General features: G+C 35.3%; 3 protein-coding genes across 12 annotated transcripts; 2 read left to right on the top strand and 1 right to left on the bottom strand.

Annotated features, from left to right (window-relative positions):
* Positions 1 to 3,390: 3,390 nt before the first annotated feature.
* EOL1 (ETO1-like 1) lies at positions 3,391 to 9,425 on the top strand. 2 transcript variants are annotated; one of them, XM_012236775.3, is made up of 5 exons: positions 3,393 to 4,471; positions 4,568 to 6,280; positions 6,653 to 6,944; positions 8,226 to 8,535; positions 9,023 to 9,425. In XM_012236775.3, the coding sequence occupies exons 1-5, from the start codon at positions 4,347 to 4,349 to the stop codon at positions 9,241 to 9,243; spliced, it is 2,661 nt and encodes an 886-aa protein (XP_012092165.1). In that variant the 5' UTR covers positions 3,393 to 4,346; the 3' UTR covers positions 9,244 to 9,425. The 2 variants fall into 2 exon arrangements, with proteins under 2 accessions (XP_020541108.1, XP_012092165.1); XM_020685449.3 differs by lacking the exon at positions 8,226 to 8,535 and having other exon boundaries at positions 3,391 to 4,471; positions 9,023 to 9,167.
* A 327-nt stretch (positions 9,426 to 9,752) lies between these two features.
* On the top strand, positions 9,753 to 11,525 carry LOC105649935 (putative protein phosphatase 2C 51). 2 transcript variants are annotated; one of them, XM_089721381.1, is made up of 5 exons: positions 9,753 to 10,155; positions 10,263 to 10,523; positions 10,627 to 10,770; positions 10,915 to 11,089; positions 11,169 to 11,525. In XM_089721381.1, exons 1-5 carry the CDS (start codon positions 9,864 to 9,866, stop codon positions 11,455 to 11,457), a joined length of 1,161 nt encoding a protein of 386 aa, XP_089577507.1. In that variant the 5' UTR covers positions 9,753 to 9,863; the 3' UTR covers positions 11,458 to 11,525. The 2 variants fall into 2 exon arrangements, with proteins under 2 accessions (XP_089577507.1, XP_012092163.1); XM_012236773.4 differs by having other exon boundaries at positions 9,755 to 10,155; positions 10,263 to 10,519; positions 10,623 to 10,770.
* A 6-nt stretch (positions 11,526 to 11,531) lies between these two features.
* Positions 11,532 to 24,797, bottom strand: LOC105649936 (kinase superfamily protein). 8 transcript variants are annotated; one of them, XM_089721374.1, is made up of 23 exons: positions 24,351 to 24,796; positions 23,886 to 24,144; positions 23,253 to 23,380; positions 23,016 to 23,153; positions 22,553 to 22,817; positions 21,986 to 22,350; positions 20,605 to 20,678; positions 19,919 to 20,066; positions 19,464 to 19,650; positions 18,753 to 18,981; positions 17,382 to 17,879; positions 16,071 to 16,128; positions 15,624 to 15,711; positions 15,363 to 15,437; positions 15,186 to 15,269; positions 14,874 to 15,017; positions 13,764 to 13,836; positions 13,050 to 13,132; positions 12,882 to 12,936; positions 12,423 to 12,546; positions 12,249 to 12,328; positions 12,045 to 12,141; positions 11,532 to 11,790 (listed from the first exon to the last, which is right to left on the bottom strand). In XM_089721374.1, exons 1-20 carry the CDS (start codon positions 24,643 to 24,645, stop codon positions 12,484 to 12,486), a joined length of 3,309 nt encoding a protein of 1,102 aa, XP_089577500.1. In that variant the 5' UTR covers positions 24,646 to 24,796; the 3' UTR covers positions 11,532 to 11,790; positions 12,045 to 12,141; positions 12,249 to 12,328; positions 12,423 to 12,483. The 8 variants fall into 8 exon arrangements, with proteins under 8 accessions (XP_089577500.1, XP_089577503.1, XP_089577504.1 ...); XM_089721377.1 differs by having other exon boundaries at positions 12,045 to 12,328; positions 12,913 to 12,936; positions 24,351 to 24,797; XM_089721378.1 differs by lacking the exon at positions 12,249 to 12,328 and having other exon boundaries at positions 12,913 to 12,936; positions 24,351 to 24,797.
* Between the last annotated feature and the right edge of the window lie 2,387 nt (positions 24,798 to 27,184).

Raw genomic sequence — 27,184 nt, 5'->3', positions numbered from 1 at the left:
CCATTGCCTGGTTAAATTTATTATTGTTAATGGAAAGGATAAATCATAATGTTTAAATGCATAAGCAATCCGTAGAATTTTGTTCTGCAGACAGTGATCATGAGGGCAGAGGCACAATCATTTCATTGTAATGACATTTACCTGAAGAAGATTGTTGACCTCGTTTTTACCTCTGTTCAGCCTATAATATGAATCATTATAGGAAAATGTTAAAAAAATGTGAAATAACAATTTCTGACCATTATATGCATAAAGTGCAGATACCCAAGAATGTCGAATACGGCAAGATCAAGAATCAGAGTCTCCAGTTCTATTTTCTGATATCAACAGCTCGTCCAGAAGAGTTGGTACCACAAGGTAAAGCCTGTTGTAGAAGTTGCGGCCTTCTGTTAGATAATAGTTAAGAGTTAACAAATTCCCAATCTTCGAGTTATCAACATTTCCCCCTTTATTTTTATCTCTTAGTATCTAGAGACTATAAAGTAATGGGAGCTGTTGCTCTATGGTGATGATAAAAGCAGCTTGTAAAATAGCACCTTTGATGAAGAAATTTAAATTGGTTGATTTTGAACCACATGATGTGATGGGGCATCAGGACCCACAAATTGAGGGGAGCCTCTTTTAAAGGATAAGTGAAGGGGAGAGGATGGATATGCATAATATAGACTGGCGAAAAGTCAAATTATTGATATAGTGAATATACTACTTTTGCTTATCCTCCTCTGGCTGTCTAGTTAATTATAAAGGTGGAGGAACCTAAACCCACCAATGGTTGCTCCATCTTTTTGTCTATATTTCAATTATTGTGGTGACCAGTAATATTTTCTTCTCTTATGTCCCACTAATCTTTGGCACTCTTACCCTTGGCCTTTATTTCCCCATTTGATCTTGTCTTTCTTTTCGGGCATGTTAGTAGCCCTGATGGGATAGGGAATGAAATTTCTATTCCCTATTTTTCTTTTTTTCTTTTTTTTTTTTTTTTCAAATAACACTGTGCACACTATGAGCTACACAATAGGTGTAGTCCTTCCCTTGTGACTGAAAGGATTTGAATTCAAGATCTCTCATCTCTATATAAGTGAAGAGACCAACCAAAGCACCACGTGATGGGCTCTATTCCCTGTTTCTTTGTTTAGTAGCAAATAGAATTGTGCAATAGAGAATGAATTTGAGAATTGGTCCACCCTCTTAATCTCTGTAACTGATATATACCTTTGTTTTGAATGTTGTTTATTGGATGAAATTTTTATAAAATACATATATGCCCTGGAACTGAATGTTATTTATTGAATTTTTTTTATAAAATATGATATATACCCTTGAATTAATGAATTTTGCCAAAATATATCACTCATATATGAATATTACTTTTTTTTTTAAAAAATTATTATGAATCAAAATTGTAGATTGAAAAATAATTTTCTCCCATTATTTGCAAATATTAAAGCTAATCACATAATTATCTTAAAGAACAAGCCTTATTTAATAAAATAGTTAATTTATAGTAAATTTATTGATATATGGGTGTGTTTTTTTTCTTACTCATTCCTAATTATGTTCCTTGCATTATTCCTATCAACCAAACATATGAATCTAATCCCAAATCCTATCTTATGGTGCATATTAGATATAGAAATATGAATTCTATTCTACATTTCATTTCATTCTCTAATCAATTCTTTACTCCATACTAAACATTCCCTTCAATCTTAAAATTTTCTTCCCCAATTCTAACCCTAGATTACACATTCTAAATAAATAAAAATAAAATTTTAAAAATTAGAGCATAGATGCATGAACTTGACATGCAAAGTCCCATAGGTAGTGTAGGCTTGCTTCTTTTTGGTCCATTGAACTTGAACCCTTGGTTATAAGGATGCAGAGCTACTTTTTCAATCCCATAAAAGGTCAGCCATTGCATCCACATAATTTCTGTATGTGACACGAAAATCAAATCAAACAAAAGAGACGTGCACTTTCCTCATTGATTGTCTTTCAAAATCATAAAAAAAAAAAAAAAGGTTTATCTACTTATTTTAAAGGGAATGGATAGACATGTTTTAGGAATTGTTATAGTATATCTGAAATTAGTGTAATTAAAGCAGTATTGTAAAACATATGCTCGTTGAAATTTATGTAATAATAATAGGTACCGTAGCCTTTAATATAAAGTTGTGTAAGATTAGCTTAAGTGATATTTTTCCTAACTAAAGAAATTAGCGAAATTAACAGTAGCTAAGCTAGTTTACATGACCCAAGTATCAAGGAGAGACAGAAACGCATATTAATAGACTAATAGAAGTAACATAAACTGTTCGGTCAACCGTCAACGGTCAACTGTTCCTGCAAGGCAGAGCAACAGCGACATGGGAGTTGGGCAGTTAGAAGTTAGAACTCCAACTCAACGGTCGGATACAAATGGAGAAGGAAAAAAAAAAAAAGGGCACAAAGTGAGGGTCATTTTAGTCATTCACTTTAGACATTTTGTCGAGTATTTCAACTTCGGAGGCGAAAACATCGCTAGTAGCCAACGGTGGATGATTGTGTTGTGTACGAGTATGATACATGAGCATGTGCGGCTGATGGTGACAAACTATAATTTAAAAAAAAAAAAAAATAGAATGTGGGTTTTACTATTCAGCTATTCAAAATTAACCAAAACAAAACCAAATATGGGTTTCAATTATCACCTCTTTAAGCAGTAATTGTTCAATTTGAACCTAACAATTTATTGAAAATTAAACTCTTTTGGGTAAATTTTAATAAAAATTTAAACTGAAGGACCAATTTTGTTAAATGGAATAAATATATTGATCAAGTCATTAAATAAAAATAGATAACCTATTTAAGTTAAAAGAAAATCATGTTATATATTTTTTTATTATTTTATCTAATGGTCTTTAATCAGTCAAATAATGCGTTAAATCAGTTTTAAATCTATTTAAAAACTCAATTCAGTTTAAATTTTATATTATATTACGAATAAATTTAAAGTGCAAATTATTTAAATCATTGCGTTTTCCACGAGGTCGAGTTTAATTATTTAAAAATATGGAGAGTTTAAGAATTCAAAAAATATGAGATTAATCCTAATAGTTGATTTAATCAGCAGGTGATCTAAACCAAGAGTGAGTTGTGCATTCCACACACAATACTTTTCACCTTCCATTTTCCTAATATCTGCTTAGTGCTTACCATAAATTCAAACGTTAGATAAATTTAAAGGCCCCACTTTAGTGAGACAATTATTGATGTAAACTGGACAATCTTAACAACACGACACCACATAATCACTTCTGTGGCCAAACGACATCACTCTGTCTTCCATCACATCCAAATTATCAAAAAATTTTAATCTCTTAATTCCTCATTATTTCCATCATTTCCTTAATTTTGTTCATCTCTTCATTGTGCAAACAAACACTGCCTCCAAATCTTTCCTTCTTCTCCAACGGGAGAAAAGTGGGGGAGAGAGAAAGACAAAAGCAAGAAAGAAAAAAGAAAAAAGAAAAAAACTTTCCCTTTTACCAAACAAAAGAAAGTTAACAAAAGTTAGAATTCAATTTTATTCTTTGGATTCCGTCGCTTTGATTTCGCGTGCTTCTGCAAGCTCCAGCCCGTAATCTGTGATTTACTGATTTCCATCTTCAAATTCGAAGTCACAACTCTACTGGGTCTCTCGTCTTTGTCTCTGTCAGTCTATAATCTTTATCTATTGATTGTTTATGGTGCCTTTGGGGTTTTGTTATGAGTCGATTGGGTGGGTTATAATGTGGATTTGATTGCCCTTTTAGTAGAGATCTTACGTACTGGGTGTTTGGTTTTTTCTGGTTGTATTTGCTATATGTTTTGTGGAAGGAGACTGATGATGTATTTTATTATGTTAGAAAATATCACTTCTGGATATTCATTTGTGTGAATTAGAACTAAATCAAGACATCTGCAAGGCCAGTGGTGATTGCCACAGAAAAGAAATCAGCTTTTTTAATTATGAGTAATAATTACCTGTAAAGGGGGTTCAATTTGATTTGTGTGGAACTTACGGAGTGATATTGTATCCATTAGCTGTTTGTATTGTTTTTTTAGGTGTATTTTTCTGATTCTTTAGAAAAAATTTACGTTAGAGTTTTTGTTTTTGTGGGTTTGAGATATCTCTTTTGGCCGAGGGTAGTCATTTGTGAACACAAGCAACTTATTGCTCTTTTTATTTCCATTTTTGACTCCCAAATTTTGTTGTGTTTTGAATTCTGGGGAGGAAGGGTGAGGGGGAGAGAGGGAAAGCAAGTGAAGAAAAAACGCATCTGGCTACTGTGGAGATCTGGGATTTGTTTCATCTCTTATGCCCAATGAGGACTTTCTTCCCATCCGAGTCATGTAAAGAGTCACAAATCAATGCTTTAAATCCACAGTCATGGCTTCAAGTTGAAAGAGGGAAACTCTCTAAAGTTACTTCTTGCTCTTCTTCATCCATGTAAGCCATTGTTTTCATCTCTTATTGTTTCTGTAACTTCTCTTTTCCCAATAGATTGAATTTCTTTTGTTGTTCTTTTTGGCTTCTTTATTGTAGAGAATCACTTATCAAGGTCCCTGAACCTCCAGTCTTGCCATTCTTTAAACCTGTTGATTATGTAGAAGTTTTAGCTCAGATTCATGAAGAACTTGAATCATGTCCTCCACAAGAGAGGTCAAATCTCTATTTATTACAATTTCAGGTCTTTAGGGGCCTTGGCGAAGTCAAATTGATGCGGAGAAGCCTCTGCTCAGCATGGCAGAAGTCCAGCACTGTGCATGAGAAGCTTGTATTTGGGGCTTGGTTGAAGTATGAAAAGCAGGGAGAGGAGCTTATTGCTGACTTGCTTGCCACTTGTGGTAAATGTGCACAAGAGTTTGGACCAATTGATATTGTATACCAGCTTCATGCTGATATCAGTTCAAGTTCCCATGAGACTGTTTTGATGAATGCAGAATGTAATTTGAGAAATGTCATTTTTAGAATTGGAGATGAGAAAATTGTTTGTGATAGGAAGAAAATTGCAGGCCTTTCAGCTCCATTCCATGCTATGCTTAATGGATGTTTCTCGGAATCTTTTTGTGAAAACATAGATTTCTCGGAGAATAACATATCTCCTATGGGTTTTAAGGCAATCACCGACTTCAGTGTAACTGGCAGTTTAAATGAAGTTTCTCCAGATGTTTTATTAGAAATATTGATTTTTGCAAATAAGTTTTGTTGCGAAAAGCTAAAAGATGCCTGTGATAGGAAGCTTGCATCTTTGGTTTCCTGTAGAGAAGACGCCGTAGAACTCATGGAATGTGCTCTTCAAGAGAGCTCGCCCGTCCTTGCTGCATCATGTTTGCAAGTTTTCTTGCTTGAACTGCCTGATTGCTTGAATGATGATCGGGTGGTGAAAATATTTAGCCATGCTGATAAGCAAGAGAGAACAGTTATGGTTGGGGCAGCCTCATTTTCACTATACTGTTTATTAAGTGAAGTTGCAATGAACCTTGATCCTCAATCCGATAAAACGGCTAGTTTCCTAGAACGGTTGGTGGAGTCAGCTGAAAGTAACCGGCAGAAAATGTTGGCTTTTCATCAGTTGGGTTGTGTGAGACTTTTGAGGAAAGAGGATGATGAAGCTGAACGTCTTTTTGAGGCAGCTTTTAATGCTGGTCACAAGTACTCTGTATCAGGTTTGGCTAGACTGGGTTACATTAGGGGTCATCGGCTTTGGGCTTATGACAAACTCAGCTCTATGATATCCTCTGTTACCCCGCTGGGATGGATGTATCAGGAAAGGTCCTTATGTTGTGAAGGCAATAACAAATTCGAGGATCTTGAGAAAGCAACTGAATTGGACCCAACTCTTACTTATCCCTATATGTACCGTGCGGCTTCTTTGATGAGGAGGCAGAATGTACAAGCTGCACTAGCAGAGATCAACAGGGTTCTTGGGTTCAAACTAGCATTGGAATGCTTGGAACTGCGATTTTGTTTCTATTTAGCTCTTGAAGATTATCAAGCAGCCCTTTGTGATGTTCAGGCAATTCTCACTCTCTCCCCAGATTATAGAATGTTTGAGGGACGGGTGGCAGCCTACCAACTTCGAACTCTTGTGCGTGAGCATGTTGGGAATTGGACAACAGCTGATTGTTGGATGCAATTGTATGAGAGGTGGTCTTCTGTTGATGATATAGGGTCCCTCTCTGTCATATACCAAATGCTTGAATCTGATGCTCCAAAAGGCGTTCTATATTTCAGACAGTCTCTCCTTCTTCTTAGGTATGTTTCTTGAGTTTTAATCTTTGAATTGCATTGATGCATAATCTCCTTAATTTATTTTGCTATGACCAAATGCTAACTTTTATTAAAGCATGTGCCTTTTGATGAAGGTGTCTAATATGTAGTCAAAATTTGTGATCTCACGGAAGCCTGCGATTATTTTTTAAGTATCCTCACTAGAATCAGAATCAGAGAACATCATTAGTTTTCTCTATCATGCATTAGTTTTCTTCTAGAAGAGTTTTTTTCTTAAGTTTTCTGTCAAATATTTTTCCAAGTTCTTCTCTTTCGTGGTACTTTCTGTTTTGGGATGTTGGCATGGACAGCTTGATGATATTTAAGTTAAAAAATCTCATGGTTGTACTTTATTAGGTTAAATTGTCCTGAGGCTGCCATGCAAAGCTTACAATTAGCTCGGCAACATGCATCAACTGAACACGAACGTCTAGTTTATGAGGGATGGATCTTGTATGATACTGGTCATTGTGAGGAGGGGCTTCGAAAAGCTGAAGAGTCTATCATAATTAATAGGTCTTTTGAGGCCTTCTTTCTTAAAGCCTATGCACTGGCTGACTCTAGCCAGGATCCTTCTTGTTCTGTAACTGTTGTTTCACTACTTGAAGATGCTTTGAAGTGTCCTTCAGATAGACTGCGCAAAGGCCAGGTATGGTTTTTATAGCCACCTACATATTTCCTTAAAATGTTATTTTGAATTGCTAGTACTTGTCTATCAAATAGGAGATAGGCTCATGTTCAGAAAGAATATAAAATGATCATCATCAGCTCTCATTTGCCACCCAATTTTGGTTGTATCAACATCTTAATACTGTCATGGTGGCTTTGGTTTTGGGTTCAAGGACATTGATGGACATCATCATTAGTGGGAGAGCCATTGTGAATCTACAAAAACTGACTGATAATAAATTTCTTAGTGGTTAAAAAATAATGCAGCAGTTGATTCTGAATTTAGGATAACTGCAAATGCTAAGAGAGTTTAGTGATATTTAAGGGTACTGTAGAAGGTGAAATCCTGAAAGGGCCTCTTTAAATAGTATTTGGGTATCATGTTTTCTTGTTTTTCTGTTCTGGGTTGAGAAGTAAAGGTTCTGTTTAAAGGGCTTGTTTACATAATATAAAACTCAAAAACTATAATGTTAGTATGTAGCTCGGCTGAATTTGTACAGTGATAGTCTCGGTAATAGGACTGCAGATTCTTGCTACTCTTTGGACCATCATGTTATAATGGTGTGATAGCAACATTAGAGGTTGGGAAAGCACTGAATAGCTGGAACGAACTCTATGTACGACATATAACTGCAGATTCTTACTCCTTTCTTTTTCTTTGCTCTGTGGTTTAGAGCAGCTGATTGGGAGACCATTATGAACTCAAAATCATGTTTATTTTGGTGCGCTAGCAACGTTAGATATTGGAAGAAAGCACTGAAAAGCTGGAATGAACTCTATTTACTTATGAGAACTTCTTAGGAGATGGTTAATTTCTGTAATTGTCAAGTAGTTTGGCAATAGCCTCCAAGTGTGAGGTTACAGAGGTCCTATGTTTTGCTTGAAGGTACCATAAAAAATGAGAACTTATTTCCTCAGAGGAAGGTAAAACTGCTCCAGTGGAATGAAGTAGGTTGCTTTGTTTTTGTTTATGTGCAAACTTTCCCATAATCTTTGCATAGAGAAGTTCATATGTCGGAAAAAATTCTTAAGATTTGAAAGATTAGTTTTGAATGGAATTTAATGATTTATGATTTAAATTCCACCTGTCTTCTAAACTATAGTTTATTTATTTACCTAGGTATAAACTAGTCTCGCTCTCTTGTGATCGAGATTGATGAATCAGTTTCATTACTGTTGCATTGTCTTCGGTATAATGTTACATGCTGAGACGTAAGCATGCACAGTCTAACATTTTAGTTCTTGGAATTTTATTTGCCAGGCACTTAACAATCTTGGAAGTGTCTATGTTGACTGTGGGAAATTAGACTTGGCAGCTGATTGCTACATAAATGCCCTTAAAATCAGGCACACTAGAGCACATCAGGGCCTTGCTCGAGTCTATTTTCTCAGAAATGATAGGATTGCTGCATACGAGGAAATGACCAAATTGATTGAGAAGGCTCGAAACAATGCGTCTGCTTATGAGAAGAGGTCTGAGTACTGTGATCGTGAACTCACAAAAGCGGACCTAGAGATGGTCACAAAATTAGATCCACTCCGAGTGTACCCTTACAGATATCGAGCTGCAGGTCAGATTATTTTCCTTCCATACAGACTGCATTACCAAACGAAAAAGTTCTCGCATGGAAAAAAAAAAACTGTAATACTCCAACTAATGTTGTCAGACTTAACCGATTGCTTATACAAAAAATACCAAAAGCAATAACTACAAGGAGATGTTATCACAATTGTTGTTGACATTGCAGCTCTGTTGTTTGGTTGGTTGCGTAATGTCTAGAAATTTTAGTTATGTCACATGCTTCATGTCTTATGAGCTGTGCTCTTCCCCCACTCTGCTATGAGCTTTTCTTCCTTTGACAACTCCATCTTGGCCTTTTTCTCTTTTTCTATTTCACAAAAAGTGTACCTATAATTTTACAGTGGATCCTACTACAACTGTTGGACTGGACATGATATGAGAGGATATATTAGTGAATTGGTTTTTTTTTTTTTTTTTTTAATTTCTTCTTTTCTTTCTATTAAACTGACATTGAAGCTTTTTCATGTTGGGAGCAGTATTGATGGACAGCCACAAGGAGAAGGAAGCCATTGCAGAACTATCAAAAGCAATTGTATTCAAACCAGACCTTCACCTACTGCATTTGAGGGCTGCTTTCTATGAGCATATTGGCGATGTCTCGGCCGCCCAACGCGACTGTCGAGCTGCTCTATCTTTCGATCCGAACCATCAAGAAATGTTGGAACTTCACAGCCGTGTAAACAGCCATGAGCCTTGAAAACTATATATGGCTTCATTGGCATGCCATAGAAATACTGCCCCACCCTGTACACTATTCGTTTCCTCCCTCACTTTTTGTAATTTATGGCTTTTCCATTTTTGTAAAATTTAATTTAATTAATGTGAAAGAATTTGGCTACCAACACAAAAATATGCAAAAGAATGTCTTTGAAGGTGCAATTATCTTTATCTATTTTTATACCAGTTATATCTCTGACTATTTTTTTCTCTTTATACAACAAATTTTCAACATTTAATAATTTAATTAATTCTTTTATTCAAATATTTCTTTTTTTCATCATATTATTCGTGTATTACTTCATATTCTTTTCTGATTCTCATATAAGTCAACGAATAAAATAATATTTTATATTTTATGTTTTTTGTACAATTATAGAATTCTTAAATTATTAAAAAAATTTCAAAATTTGTCACTCATTTTATAATTATTTAAGCTCAAGAAGAAAAAAGAAAATCTTAGGCTTTTATGAAAACGACTCCGTTTATAGATGACAAGATCCCTCTCCTCCTTGGCTTAGTGCGTTACAGTGTTAGTTTCCCCTGATTCCGATCATTTCTTTCTATAGCATTTCATTTGCGTTTTCATTAACCAACTCGATGATAAAATTAGAAGGATTTGAGATTGGACTACTCTTATTTCTACTATTTCTGATTTCTATTATCCCATCTTCCGATGGATTATTATCAGTATCGTGTATGATGGAGTACGACAATGGCGGTGCTCCTGCCGTTTATAGCTCTCCAGAGTGTCAGCAATGGGTTCTCTCCTCCACCGCGTCTCTTCAAAATCGAAGTCTACAAAATTGCCAGTTCTCTATTCTTCAAGGACGCAGAGAGTATCAAGAGGATGCCATAGCTTGTAATCTTTACCTGAAACTATTATTGCCAGGTAAAAATTATTTATAATAATCAGAATCCAGAATTTCATCTTGCTTTGAGAAAGACTGAATAAATTATTGTTTAATATTTTTACTAAGAAAAGCTGCTCATATGAAGGCAAAAATGGGCTTGAGGAGGATACAGTCGGTATTATAGCAGTTTTTGATGGACATGGTGGTCAGGAAGCTAGTAAAATGGCTTCACATCTATTGTTTGATTACTTCCACGTAAATGTTGTATTTCAATCATACAAGAAAATGGCACAACATCGTAATGCATTGTCATCATCAAGCGATTACAGATCGTTTCAGCTGGCAATTCTAAAAGAAGCTTTATCCAAGACAATCAGTGACATTGATCTCAGTTTTTCTCAGGCAAGTGGGTGGCTTATTTCATTTCTGTCCTTGATTTTAGTGTCTGCTTCTCTTTAAGGAAATTAACGTTCTTTATGGCTTGTTCTATAATCTATGCTTTCAGGAAGCTATTACAAACAACTTTTTCTCTGGCTCTACTGCTGTTGTTGTTCTTTTGTTTGATGGGCAGATTTTAGTTGCCAATGTTGGTGACTCAAAAGCTCTTCTCTTGTCCGACAAAATTAGTACTCAGACTGATTCAGGAATTGGAGGTCCGAATCTTTCTGTTCACTCTTTGTTCTGTCTTCCATTATGAGTTCGAATCAGAAAAAAGTTGTTTCGGAATAAATTTAGGTTAAGTCTATCATATCAGTTTGATAAGATACCTAATGAATTAGATGTTGATGAAATGATAGGTGATTCCACGGTGCATATCTCCGCAACAGCACTAACAGATGATCATCATCCAGTCAGAGAAGATGAAAGAGCTCGAATTGAAGCTGCTGGTGGTTCTGTCATCATGAGGGGTGTGCCTCGAGTCAATGGGGTGCTTGCCATGTCTCGATCAATCGGTGATGTATATTTGAAAAGGTGATTTTCCAACTTGGATTAGATAGCAAGTTGATTTTTGAAATCCAGAGAGGCTCTAAGGGAACTGTATTGTCATTAGGTATGGAGTTATACCTGAGCCTGAGTTTACAGGTTGGCGACTTTTAACTGCAAACGACATTTATTTGGTGGTTGCATCTGATGGTATATTTGAGAGCTTGACGCAACAGGATATCGGTGATCTTATTTTTGAATGTAATTCGCATCTCCAAGGAAGTCAAGACTCGAAATTGTCGCATTCATGCCTGTCTTCAACCTCAATAGCAGATTGTATAGTAAATACAGCATATGATAAAGGCAGCTATGATAATTTGTCTGCTATTGTAGTACCCTTAAGACAAATTTCTTGAATGATTTCGAGCATGTAAATTAATTGTTTGGCTCTAGAAATGGAATTTCCCCTAAAAATTCTTGGCAAGAGCTGTGAATTGAAAAATATTTGTTTCTGAAACTATTTTATCCTTGCGTGATTCCAAGAACATCAGAAATTTAAGTTTCTTTTTTACTACTTTGATAACAACAATCCGCAGCTTCTATGCATGACCCTTCTTCATTAGCATTTGAGTGATGAGCTACTGTCAATTTGCAGGCAAAATTACCATTTGAAGCAGGACCTTGTAGATTTTTCTGTATTGTGATGACACATCAACGCTATTTCTTTGCCTTTTTAACTGGTGATAATACTGCCCACATAGAGAAGTACAACCAAAATCAGCTTGGCCAAATATTGAATAAACAATAAATGCAGGAATTTCCAAAACATAATTTATTTTTCTTATTGATTTTTGTTCCTTCAAGTTACATAAAGAAAATCTGCAATAAATAAAGAATAGAATTTACAAACATGAACGTATAAAAAGAAAGAATGGGACGAATAGGTTGTCAAAGGTTCAGATTGCAATGTAGAACGTTGTAAAAGAGATTAAGAAATGCTTACATCGGTGATAACGGAATCGCAACATGATAAACCATATACTTCCATTCTGATCCTGTGGGTCAAGAGGATTGTTGGCGTTTGGCATTAACAGTGATGCCTGTGAGCAATAGAATCCCCAAATAGTCAGGTCTTGATGAAATTTTGGAGCTGATGAACAGCATGGCATTGTAAGGAGCCAACCCAATTAAGAGATTAGGGCATCACTTCATCTTATTTCTATCGGTATTTCAATCTTCAAAATCTTCCACTGAAAAGCCTCTCATTTGTGATTCTTTTGAATTTTCCTTTAGAGTGACAAGATTGAAATTTTAACATTAGAATGAAAAAGAATATGGGACGTGCTTTCCGGTTCAGTCATCTCATGATTGGGAAAATTACCTTTTGGGAATATTGATTATCTGGTGCATCAAATGGAAAAACTTGTAAACTTCTTGCGAACTCAATTTTTATGAGTTTGGAAATAAGGATGCCGCAAAGCATCATCAACACTCAATCGATCCTCCTGTAATCACAAGAAATTAGGACCCAGCTTATACATTCAAAAGTGGCAATATGATTAATTGAAAAATGAAACAGGTATGCATACAGATAACTGGCTACACAAATTTTCTTTCCACAATTATCAATTTTAAATTTTACGTGTAATTTTCCTTACATAACTTGGATTTTATCAATATTTAAAAGTGGTCTTAAAAATTCTCATAACCCAATCTAAAAAGATGCTTAAATGTCAAACAGACTTAGACTACTATGCATCTATATATGCAAAAAATATTGGTAAATTCACAAGCTATGGCTCTAAATGCACATTCTCATAAATTATTTCTGTGAACTTACGGGATTCCAGAGTAATAGTTGGCGTACTAACCGTAAAGCCCAAACATTTGGAAACCTGCAGACAGTGAAAATACCAGATGTGAAAAATGCTGGCAAACAGAGAAAATGGATAGTACATAGTCATGCTGTAGTTTAATCAAATACAGTGTATATGAGATTGCATATTACCCTAATTTCAGAGGATCTCTACTTTTGATTTGTTCGGAAAAGAACTCTTCGGAGCATTTCCAAGAAGCAGGTGAAGCTCCAGCCTGATTATCAAAAGATAAGATTTTTCAGCATGCACAGAGCATGATTAAAATCTAATGAGAGATAGCAAAACACAGTATTGCTCAGAATAGCATGAAAAAAAAAGCTCTATTATCTCTTCCTTTTTTTTTTCTTTTTTTTTTTTTTGGTGTTGGGGGGGGGGGGCGGAGGGGGGCGGATAGACATACAAGAGAAATTACCTTTCGCGTATAAGACATGAATTATATTTCAGACCAAGAAACCATTTGTACCATCAATAGGTTTTGTTTTCTTTTTTTTATTGGTCTAAACAATTGGGCAACCTTTCATTTCTCATAATTGTTCTCTCCCATTGGTGCCTAGGTCCATATGGTTCAAGCAGCTTATATTTTGGATAGGTAAGTGATTAGACCAGCAATAAGGTCATAGGCAACCAAAAGAAATACTTATAAGACCTAGTTCTTTTTCCTAGCAGCAGCAATCAGAGAAGTAATTACATTTTAGTAATTAAGTACATCAGGAGACTAGCCAGTGCTCGATCTTAACAACCAGTTTTTTTGCAAAGAAACAGAATTCTCTTAAGATAACACCAATGAAATATGTTGTCATGCAGAGAAAATTAAGGGCATTAAGCAATTGAGATGGTAAACTTACTTGGCCCATTGTGCCATGATGTTTAGAGGAACTCCCAGGGATTAAGATACATAACTCCATGAATGATCTAAGTCTGGTGCCACAAAAATAGCCAGAGTTGTCAATGTCAAAGCTATTCTAATTCTTAAATGATGAAACAGGTTTATTCTCCCTCCATCATGTAGCGAGGATTCTCTTTCTAACCACAAAAATTTGTCTTATGACTCACATCAAATCTCACCTTTAAATATTTGGTAAATTTCCAGACTAGCTGTTTGCAATTAAAAGAATTCATTAACAGTTAAGCAGCTCACAACCATTAAAGACATTCTAGTGACTTCCAATCACCACAAATTCAAATACATTGTCAAAACATCATAAAAATATTAAATTCAAGTTTTTCCTTGAATAAGAATCTAATACATATAATTTGAAACTGGTGGAACAAGATGTACAGAAGTCACATCCAGAGGAGGTTCACACACACAGAGACCGTAACCCCTCATTTGAATCTAAATTTAACAGGGATCAATAGGAGTGGTTGGAAGCAAAAGCTTGGAAGCCTTATCATCAGTGAGGCTTAGAGCAGCTTCTCTAAAAACTCAATCTAGTTTTCTAATCTTTATTTGGTAATATCTGCAGAAACATAACTCGTCTGTACTCATAGAAGGAGAAAAAAAAGAATCATCTTCTGACACTAAGGTTAACATTACAATCTTTGATCCTGTTTTCATATGAAACTTCTTGGTTCCATCAGTAAGGCACAGAAACAGAACTCCAGGTTAAAGCTTGTTACACAATAATGGATTTGACAGCTCTTTCCCACCCTCAACCCTCCTTTTGAATTGAAGGACAAGCTGAAGACAAGTGGGCCTCTAGTGTATGAATTTCCACTGACAACCACCTCAGCATGATTATCAAATGCAAACAAGTTGAAGCTTAATTCTCAAGTCACCTCAAAAAACTTGGACACTCTTACAAATAACTTCGTAAACTTTTAAAAACTCATGCATGTGAAAAGAATATGCTCAAAAGCAGATCATGTCAAAGAAAATCATCTGCAATCTCGTTTCATATACATTTAGAATCTGAGAAATTCATGATTATAAAAGCACATGGGACGGCACTCACTTGTATGCAAGCTCCTTCAGGTCTTCATTCCAACCTTCAATATGTGGATCTAGAAAGGCCCGTGTTAGAGAACTTATTTGAAAAACATTTGGTGATCCCAAGATCAACTCTAAAATCACAACACCTACACTCCACATATCGTACCTGCCAAAAAGAAAAAGAGTATAGACAACAATTTAATCAAATATATTTAAACGGTGACTTTCACTTGTAAGAAATAAAGATAAATACTCAGAGCATGGAAGATAATGTCCTGTACAAAACAGATAGAATTGCTAAAACTCTACACCAGTAAGTGGAAGGACAACATACTTCAAATTTGAACCTGTTGGCCCCTGATACCAACTAGCATTAAGAAACGCTTCCGGAGGAGCATACTCATAAGTTTGTTCAGCCCTAATTAGCACAAAATAGATATGTATCATAACGGTGATATGCTAAAACACAGGCATGGAAAACAGAAAAGCCTCCTGAAGAGAAATGAGATACCTAGAAGGTCCTGTTGGTCCATATAAATGTTTGAGAGTGAACTCATCCATTGCACTACCAAAGTCAATAATTCGCCTAAATGATCAATAAAAGTGGGATCAATAACCAGCTCATAAATCACGACATAATCAGAAAGCACATATTGCAACCTCTCCAAAATGCACATTTGATCACTAATCAATGACTGAAAATTAATGTGTAGCAAAAATTTTATAACAGAAGAGATTTTCAAGTTAAAGAATGACTACTACTCTATCATACATTTTGGTGCTATATTTCTTCTCTAAGCTGGGACCTCCTTTCAAGCATCTACCAGTGTCCTGATCTTCAAAGCATATTACCATGTTCTCTATCAATATGAAACATGAAACCATCTTGAGTATAGCATAATCCCAAAAAAGGAATATTGACATTGGGAAAAAAACGTGTCTTAGAAAATGCAAGTATCCTTTGAGTAGGCACAATTATTGCCAATAGTTTTGCCCAATGACATGACAGTGAATGCATGAATAGCTCAACAGGGGGATTAAACAAGAAAAATGGAACAATAAAGGCCAGCCAATTGTTATCAACATTATCCTGGATCCTTTAATCAATGCATTTGCAGGTACCAGATTTTCCACGAGGCACTATTTATAAATTTATACTTCTAATATACTTTCAAAATCATAAATTGATCCTAATAGAAAAAGACCTCAATCCTCTCACCAGGTTTGATATCCCTGTGGGTGATGTTGCGGTCATGGCAGGATTTGAGAGCCATCAACTGCAAACGTGAAAAAACAGCAGTATCAGATATCGTATATTCCAATAGTAAACCTTTGAAACAAAACAGAAACAAATTTCCAAAAAGCTTTCTTCAATTGAAACAACATGAGCAAAAGCTTATTACTAGAAACTTGAAGCATATTAATTAGAAATCCATTAAAGAACTAATCACAAATCAGTGTCCTTTTGCCAATAGACAATGCAATTAAAATAAACTTTGTTGTACTTGACGCCAAACCAATATTTCATCAGAAATGAATTTCTAAATCATAATTACCTGGAATGCAGCAAATTTGGAATCCTGGTGCAGGTACGAGACCAAGGTTCACTACTAACTTAGGATAGGTTGAGGGGGTAGGCTCAGTTGGTTCACTCGTGCAGGCTGGGTAGGTTTTGAAGTGTTCTTCAGATCGCTTAATATTTTTTTTCCAAAAATATAAAGATAAATGATGTAATTTTTTTTCTTAACCATTTAATCACATATCATAATTACAAAACTCAATCAAATATTTGAAGTTTAAGTGGCCAACCACACATATTTCTTTCCACTTTACTTCGAACTTTACTGTCTCTTAGTCATCCACGCCCCACCTACCATCTGTTACTTATTTCATAGCTACCCATTTGAAGAAATGTCCCATTCTATTCTTATCTCATCTCTTTCTAGTCTCCACCATGGACTTCCATCATTCTATGCAACTAAGAAAGAGATCCCTTTATCATGTCATCTCTCTTCCTCTTTCCCTCACTAAGGAAAACTCAGATTAAATTGCTCACAAAAATACTGCGATACTTGCAAAATCAATCAGCATTCCTCTTTCCCATGTCATCTCACTTCTATCAGTGTTTTTCAACTTCTTCTAGTTCGATGAATTCCATGCAAAAATCATATTGCTCACATTAACATGATCCAAATCGCAAAAGAACTGCAATCCAGAATATAATTCCCACCCAGTTTGATGGATTAGGTAACTATGTTTTGAACAATAAGAACACACTTAATCACCTAATGTTAGTGATATCCTAATCATGATCAGTTCAGCTAACAAAGGAATAATAACTTGTTTTTATTTGGAAAAATCACACTTTCAAAGTTGAATCATCCCCTGTCTATGTATAAAACACTGAATACTACTAAGCAAACGAACGCTTTATGCAATGTCCATATATGAAAGAAAGAGGAGAAAGGTGGGTGAGACTGAGTTACCACAAACTTCAGGATGTGAGAATCAAGAATTCATTTAGACTTACCAATTGCCATATAAGGTTGCGCATTTCCTCTTTTCCTGCTTCTGTTGTCTTCAACCACTGCCACCACTTTGATGGATGCAATACCTGAACATATTTTGCTTCCTCCATATTTTCTTTAGTGGTATTATTTTCTGCTTCCTCCACAGTATACATAAGCCTTGACAAGGACATGCCCTCATGACAAAACACAAGCCAGATTTCATTAGATTGAGATTCAAAAGACTCTACATATCTTGCTATATGGTTCAAACCTTCTTCAAAAGCAGGTCTTTGGATTCTAAATTTGTTGGAGGACACGTTTGACCAACCATTCCCTAATCCATAACTTGGTTCATTTGGTTCGAATACGTAATTAGAACTAGATTGCAACTCTTCCAGTACTGAGCTTGTGATTCCATCCGATATTGGACCTCCGAGACATCTGGAAGCATTTAGAAAAACTTCACCAAAATATTTCTCCCGTAGACCACTTAAATAAACAGCAGCTCCTCTCTCTACCTGTTTACAGTTATCAAATCTTCTTTCACAAATTTCACCTTCAAAAGTTACCACTCAAAAATGGGACCAATATAATGAGATGCTAAAAAAGTAAGAGACAATAATTTCAAAAATTTCTAGGTGCATGAAAACAGTGAGAAACATTAACACCTCCTAAACCATCAACAGCTTCTAAAATTAAAATGAGGAAAAATAATAAGTAACTGATCAATTTAGAGAGGTTCTCAAACAAAGCAACTAGATGCACCTTTAGTCTGTCCTAGCTTAGGAGCATTGAAGCACAAACTGTGAAAGCAAACATTAAGATGGAATCAAATTAATTATCTGGAGTTAACTTAGTAAATCTTGTGTAACATGGTTCCTTCACTTTTCACTAGCATCAGGCAGTTGAGCCTAACCTTTTCCCGAACGAATGACCACATCATCAATGTCATGAATGCCCAGAAAAGAAACAAGATTTATATTGAGGAAATATATTCAAGGTAATAATTGAGAATAATAAGTACTCCAAAATTCCCAGTGAAAGTACTTGAACAAGCTCAAAGAAGGATTCTAGCTTAAGATTGTATGTGAGAAATGAACCATATGACTAAAAGATTTGTGTTGTTTTTTGCCCAATGTTTTCTTTTATACCAACATAGAAGATTTCAAACAGAGGCAAACAAGGAATCTTGGTCATAGTTTTTCATAGATGTTTTCGTCATTATCAAAGGGCAGAAGAGATGCTGCAAAAAATTTAATAACTGCAAGTCATCACTAAACAAGGTAAGGAATTAGATATAATGTCTAAGACACAGTTTCTGCATAAATCATGCATATGCCTGAAGCAACACAATCAGATCATAGTGAACATAACTCAATTTTGAAAATTACCATAATGCGTTTCAAAATGAACAAGTCATCGTCAGGAGAACCAGCACTGCAGTCATGGGTAGTCCTATGATCTGAATTTCTTCTATTTGCATTAAAACAATTCGTAGATGAGATATTTTCATTCTTCCCGGTCCAACTTGAAGCATTTTTATCTTCATGGCAATTCCAATAGAATGCCAGCCATACTTCCCCATATGATCCGCGACCAAACCGTTTCTTTAATATATACCTAACAACCAAAAAGCAAGATTAACTTAGTGATTTAATCAGAGAGAAAAGAAGGCATAGAATCAAGTTTGAAAGTGAGTTAGCACTAACTCAATAAAGGCAATGATTACAAGCACTGATAAAGAGATTGCTTAAGTAAAAACATGGGGCAGCAGCAGCACACAAGCACAGAACCATAGCACAGCTTATGCTAGAACAAGACATGACCACTCCAATTCCATCCAAATTCCCACCTGTCCGTCTCTAGTTTCTAAATTTGTGGCATAACAAGGCTTACAATCCAGCACACCTTGCTTTGCTAAAATCCCAAGCACAGTCATTCTATATAGTATATGTTAAGTGAATTAACTAGAGTTCAGCTGATTGGTCATAGAATTGAACTTTGCTCTTCCCATGTTGAACACTGGGAAGTTTCAATTTTGAATTGTCCCATTTCCACAATCGTCACAAAAGGATGGAAAAAATCAATGGAAGAAAAGGTACCTCAAGTCAGGCGTCGCATGCTCAGTTGAACCATAATTTGAACCAACATCATTGAAAGGAATAGATTCAAGCAAGCCAAGGAAGCTAGCAAAGACTTCAGGATTAGTGCATTGATCTTTAACTCCATCAACATTCATCCCAAAATGCAAGCAGAAATTCAGGTCATTATACAAATTCAAAGGTCCACCTAAAATAAAATTGAAAACCTGGAACTGGTTAATCCATGCAAAAAATATTATCCATCTATACACACACCCAACCAGTCAATACAAACTCGATACTATAACAATAATCACATTTGTGAAAGGAGTCTATTGGCAATTTTAAGATACCATAAACATTGTAAAAAAGCAGAATAGGACCATGAGACAATGCCACCATGGAGAACTTGGAAGAAAAAATTGACTACCCATCCACTATGGAAAAGAAAAGGTACTCAGATTAACTTAACTTACCATAATGGTGACTGAAGGCTCCGGGTAGAGCTCGAGGTAGGTCATACACATAATTTTCTTTTTCATTATTTTGAGCTTGCAGTGTATCCATATTGTCTAAGTTCTCAGACAAATAATAACATCCGAAATTCCCACGTCTTCCTTCAACCTAGAGGAAGAAGAAAAAAACAGCATTGTTTGCATACAAGAATCTGTCTCAGATCCTTTTCTTTCTCCATTAAATATATAATAAGTTTTCAAATCTTCCAAATGTAAGTATCAGACTTTCATGTATTCAAGCGTATGAATCACAACAGAAAAATAAAAGATATATACTGCAACCGTGATCTGACCAACTACTACTTGACATTACTTTGAACTAAAATGGAAACAGAGGATTAATATAACCAACCGCAACTAGTCTGAGATTAGGGCTTAGTTGTAATTGTTGTTGTTTACAAGTTAAAATGCATTAATCTTACTCTCCCACAGGGCAGAAAAGTCACTCCCTTGTCAGAAACTACATGAGTTAAACTCACTCAATTCAGAAAATGAAGATCTAACATCATAGATAAGCAAATATTAACAGCATAAGCTTTTAATGCCTTACCAATAACCTACATGAGTTAAACTCACTCAATTCAGAAAATGAAGATCTAACATCATAGATAAGCAAATATTAACAGCATAAGCTTTTAATGCCTTACCAATAACCTATCAAACTTTGCAATAAGTGGATGTCCATGTGTCATTTGTACTAGATCAGAAGTGATGTCATTAGCTGCCAAACAGTGACATAAGAGAATAAGCTTTTTTGAGACAAGTAACAGGCTGCATACAAGCCAGTACTGAAGAGAAAAGGGAGGGGAAGAAGGAAGAATAAGAAGCTGTAAACATGCTTCTAACAACTAAGAAGTTTTATATAAAATGCCAAATAACTTTCTTAATCTTCATATATCATCTCCAACATGGGGTCATGATTCAACATTACCCGCATTCACTATTTACAGTTCGTCTCTGAATGTAGCAAGAAGCAATAGTGCAACACACAGAATTGTTATCGACACAACAAAGAATGTACATCTGCACCTAATAGGCTTGAACTTCACAAAACAAGAATAGATTAGCATCACACATGGCCAATCAGTCAGTTGTTCACAATTGATGGTCTCAAAAAATTAGAAAGCAAGGATAAGCTGACAGGTTTAGGTTGCTCTCAAGCACATAAGAATCCAATGCATGATCAGACTCCAGATTCTTTCCATCTAGGAAATAAAGCAAATACTAGAATACTAATGCACAACAATTTTATCTTTTGTTAGAGAAAATATAATTCTTTTTGTTGTAAATTACTCATTTCAAAAGAAATAATTACAATGAAAACAACAGTACACGAGTGACATCAGGTTTTGCCATGGCCTCCATCCATTCTAGTATGAACCACCTTAGTCCTCATCATCTTATGCCAAAGTTGAACTAACTGCAAGAATTAGTCATTACTATTTCCATCTTGCTCTATCCTTAGATGCTAAAACGAACAGTCTAAGACCATGGCAAGATTTTGGTTTGTGAATTACCACCCAACTAACCATCCCTCACGCAATTCAGAATACAAGATCAAAGAACACCTCTCATCAAATTCTGAAGTGTAGTAGCAAGTCCTGTGGAAATTCCAAACAAAATTGAAAATCAGGAGCACTCGATATGCAACCATGGATAAGAGCAACACCAACAAGAGAAAAGCAAACCTTCCAGCGATTTTAACCTTTTATATACTTTTGCAACCATAGGGTTCCAGAATGATACCAACCTGACATAATGCCCGCCTTGTCCCAACCATTCTACTAGAGAGCCAAAATAATGATGCTGAGACCACCTTAATTTATGCACATAAACTTCTCAAGATACCCTAACTATTTTATTTTCTTAAATATTACAACAACATAATGGATAATGCTAAGGAAAATAAATTATTAAGTCACAATTCCCTAGTATTACCGACAATGATGCTGCCACAAAAAAATGATTCTAGTGCCCATATTGAGTCAACACAAACATCTTCAGAAAGTTTAGAGAAGAGAAACTTACCTGATTGCTCATGCATGAACTTCTTTAGTCCAAGAGATGAGCAATGTATGTCTCCGTCTCCAACACACCTCTCCCTTGGCGGTTTTTGAGGAATTTCAATATATTCTAATGGAACAACAACAGTTGCCACATTGTCCAAACTGCCCTTTTCAAAGGCCATGTTTACTAAGCATTCAGCTAATGAGCGTGAACATGGAGAAAGTTCTGATCTCTCACCACCATGACTGTGCACCTCCCAAAGTATATCACAAACATCCTGCAAACTCAACTTCTCAAACATGCCATCAGATGCAACCACTAGATATGTATCATTTGTGGAGAGAGGTTGCCAATCGGTCACTTCAGGTGCAGATATAACACCATAACTGGAGATAATTCAGAAACATTGAATGAGAAAAGCACATATAATTTCTTCACATTATAAGGAAATTGCAATCCAGCTAAGGCTGTTGGTTAACGAAGAGGCAGAATGAAAGTTAGCACGCTTTAATGTTTAGGTCGCAATAGGATCAAATTAGACATGAAGGATATGGCAAATTATTTAATTTTAGTGATCACAAATCCTACCTCTTAAAATACACATCTCCAATAGCTCGGGAAACAGCCAACTGGCCATTTACGCGAGACACACCACCCCACTCATTAACATATCCACCAGCATTTTCTACTCGAAGCTTTTCATCATCTCTATCTGGGTGATGATCTCTGGTCAATTCCTCAACGATAAAATATGCCAGCCCATTGGATGCAACTGATTGTATTCTGTCCCGATATCTTGCAGGTGAAAAGACACCATTGCGTCTCTGCTCTCCGTATAACCTTAATAAAGTGGCTGAAAATACAAAGACCATCAAATAAATTAACTTGACCATGTTCTCCTTTGTCAAAAATATTACAGTCCATTTTCAGACACGCAAAAACATTACACAATAGATGGACCATGAACCATTGACCAAGAGCACAATCGTGCAGGTAAGAGATTTTGTGTCTGAACTTTGAACAAATTGTACTGGGTCAAGATGTTTCTGACCTTTTGCCTCTGCAGGAGACTGGAATTTTTCAGAGCACAAAAGAGCCTTTGAATCTCCAATGTTCGCCACTAAAATTTGGCCATCCACTATCAGAACAATGGTGGCAGTAGAACCTGAATTAAAATTTTTCCTGGATGCTTCCTTCACAACCCAATGAATGAATGCCAACCATCAACATAAGTAAAACAAAGGGAATGCCATGAGTAAGGGGCAAGTAAAGTCAAATCAAAGTGAACCTGCCTTAGAAAATGTTGCATCAATATCACGGATAGCTCTCAACAATGCTTCCTTCAAAATTTCCAAATGAAAAGAATCATCAAAAATTTCTGGCAATGGAAAATTAAACCTGCAAAAACATTTTAGACTGCAAATTTAAAAAATTGCAGCATTCAAGATTCATGATTTAGACATCAACTTATGCAATAATGATACTAACATAAACCTGCAAGTCAAAAATACTATTTCAGATTCCAAAAGGTTCTGTTTTATGCCCGTGTCTTGTGAATTCATGGCTTCTGGTTTTCTATACTTTGCTAACATGAACAAGATATTGTCAATTTGTGCTGAACACAATTCTGATGTAAGTTTTATCAGTTAAAAAACAAAAAAAAAGGTCTGCAATTTTTTGTTTCGCATGATTATAGTCATTTGCCAATTTGGCATGACAAGTGAGACTAATACATAATTGGCCATGATAACAAGGTAGAAAAACTAACATCAATTGCTACCATGATGAAGGATAGGATTAGATCTTAAACATAAAATCAACTACCAATCCCAATAACTGACATTCAAACAAATATTGCTTCAAACAAAATTTCCAAATTCATATTTATGAATTGACTATAAAAATGCATTTTGAAAAGCACCTGTCAAAGTTCAGCTCATGCCAACCAAGCTCATCATCCCAATTTAACACCTGAAAAACAGCATCCTTTTCTCCCCTGCAAGGTAATTTTCCAGTAGATTTCTTCAACGCAAAAGAATACGTGGCATCCAATAGAAAATATGTATGCAAAGCAAAATACTCCAGCAACAACTTTGAAGCCATCTCACTAGCCTCAGCACCATTGTGACCATCAAACACTGCAACGATTCCAACCACAACTTCCTTAACCCCTGTTTTACCTGCTCCAAAATTAAAGGTTATATGTGAGACAAAACCTTACTATTTAAAGTACAAAAACTGTGAATCTGTGATCAGAGAATGTGAAATCATAAGGCACAAGTTTGTGAAGATGTTAATAGACAACACTAAAATTCCAGGTTCATATGCATTTGCATACACAAACATATACGATTTAAACATGAGAGAGGGAGATAGAAAGAGAGACCAGGAAAGGGAATGCGAACGTCCAGAGCACAAAGTACGCGGTCCTCCTGAGACTTCCTACGACCCTGAAGCATCGCCCATTGACAACGTCGGCCTCCGGAAGCAGTGGTGGTGCGTGATCGAGAATCGTACTCCGGGAGATTCCAGCGAGGGCATTTTGGGGATTGAAATACTGCCGGAGCACCGCCTTGAGTGTACACCATCAAACACGTCGACGTTTCTCCGCCACAGCGTCTTGTCGCATATACGGTGATAACAAACCCTAAAACTAATAGCTTCAAATTAAACGTAAACATAATTGTCCGTTGAATCAATTTCTCGATACTCACTGAAGTTTGATATCGTAAACATGAATCCGAGAAAGAAGAGAAATCAGGAAATGGAAAAAAAAAAAAAAAAATGATTCGCGCGCTTTTTTTTTTTTTTTATCTTTGTTCTACGACAACTAATAACAAATCCCTCAGCTTTGAATAAACAAACGTCCAAGGACAGAACTCGTATAAGCGTCAACGACACTAGTAACGGAGCCGTAGCAATCATGCTGTCGTTCGTCAAAACGACTTGGAAAGTAAGGAAACGGTACCATTGCGTTCATTTAAGTCGAGAGAACCTGTCGTAACTTGTAATAGATTGACCGCGGACTGGGCTTGCCATTAATAAGTTTGTATTGGGCTTTTCCTATTAATCAAGAGAATTGCAGGCAACGAGCCACTTTCAGGTCCACACTTCTTTTGAATTTGAAATTTTTTTTTTTTTTTAAATAAATACATTAGAGAATATTAAACTCAATTACGACATTACTCGTGGCCAGACCGCACCAGCTCTATCAGCATCAATAAGACGTCTTGCTTCAGCGGAGGGAGAATCCAAGACTCGCAGTCCCATCGGGCCTGCATGAGCTTCGTTAGCCAACAAGTCAACCACCCACTGGCCTCTCTACATATACACCTTAACCACCCTCACCTGTCTTTCCAAAGATAACTGATCCTTACATGCACGTACCAGATTATTCTGTTAATCAACAAGTTATTCTGTATCGTATGTGATTGTAGGTATAAAAAGGAGAATTGCACTTTTCTTTTAATAAGTTATTTTTCAATGAAACATTTAAATATCAAGTTTAAAATGAAATGTCAAATAGAGCAAAATTTGGTTTGAATCTAATTAATCGGACCCATGTATATATAGGTTTAACCCACTATGAGACCCCAAGGAGTCTAGTACTTTCAAGAAGTGTGTAGAAGGTACCAAGTGGGATGGATGCATCTCATTGTTAATAATTTATTATTTATGTAATGGATATGGTCAGTCTCTGAGAGTGTGCCTGGGAATAAAGAATATTATCTTATTTAGAAGATAAAATAAAATATTTATATAATATTGTAAGCTGTGTCATGGTTCCTACATATTACATTTTTTGAGACGATTGTTTTTGTGCCCATATTGTACTTTTTCACCTTAACTGTCGCTAATGCTATCTATGACCACAACATGACAACAATTGAACGATATCCATAGATGATAGAACTTTCTCCCCAAAACTGCATACAACAATTGCATTTTTCTTAACTTCCAGAAGTTTCTTTCCAATTTTTAATGTTTTTCTCTTCTCGTAATAAAAAAAAATATTTATAACAGAAGAATTATTAATTGTTATTTCAGTTAATACGAGCATTGAATATAATAAAATAAAATGAGAGCATTATTATTTTTAATTAATATTTTTTAAATATTAATCATTTTAAATTATTATTTTATCTCAAAATATAAATGATTTTGATTTCAATGAACATAATGATTTTGTTATAACAAAACAAAATAAGATCACTTCTAAGATTGAAGTTGATAATGTGATCGCAAGGGAGCAAATGACGTAATAACCAACCAAAAAGTTTAACTTAATTAATGAACCACCATACGATAGACCTAATTACAACGTGTGCATGTAAATTAAAGAAATTTATCGCCTTTAAGTGCTTTAAAAATCCGCCTTGTACTTGTTGCATTTTGTTTCTTTCTTTCCATAAAAAGGAAACGTGCACGTTTATGGCTTATGCCTAACTAATTCTTGACCACAAGTCGAGAGAATAGAAGTATTCAAGAATCAAAGATTAGTCCTTAATTAGTCCATAAAAAAAAAAAAAATCATTACATTCCCTTCACACCTCGTACAGGAGAGATTGTCAGGTGTTTTGAAAGATTGCCTACACTACGAACTATGTGCAACAGTTGTGGACACGTCATTGGATGACAAGCATATTTATGGACAGTTATTATTAGTCTTAAGTTCACTTTTTTAATCAAGTCAAACAATTAAATATATTCCTGAGGTTTTTTTAATTAACAAAATACAATATCTTACATAAAAACTAATGATAACTATAAACTCAAATATGATTACAAACAATTTTAAATAACTTAAAAACTAAAATAAATTTGAACTTTATAATCATGGAATTTTTGTAATAAAAAAACTGTAGCAATTAAATGTTATTTTTATTATAATGATATTATGAATCAATTCATAATACGACAACAACTGAAAGAGTACATTCATATTTTCTTATTATTTCCAATTTGTTGTTAGTAATATAAAAATAATGGAAACTCCACCGCAAGATCTAGTACATTCAAGAAGAATGTAGAAGGTTTTTGTATGGATAAGTATCTTATTTTCTTAATAATTTAGTGGATCGAAGTTGTCCTTTCTGTCTAGATCTTGTGGGAGTAAATTATTTTATAATTTGAAAACAAATAAGATATTGTATCCTTTTGACCCCGTTGGGATTATTGTAATGTTAAATATGTTAATTTAACTGCAGTTAGTATATACAA

Source organism: Jatropha curcas, chromosome 5 (assembly GCF_041381405.1).
Source record: "Jatropha curcas cultivar XTBG-Jc1 chromosome 5, XTBG_Jcur_1.0, whole genome shotgun sequence".
NCBI lineage: Eukaryota > Viridiplantae > Streptophyta > Magnoliopsida > Malpighiales > Euphorbiaceae > Jatropha > Jatropha curcas.
The sequence above is the reverse complement of the archived record's forward strand: the minus strand, read 5'-3'. Positions and strand labels throughout refer to the sequence as shown.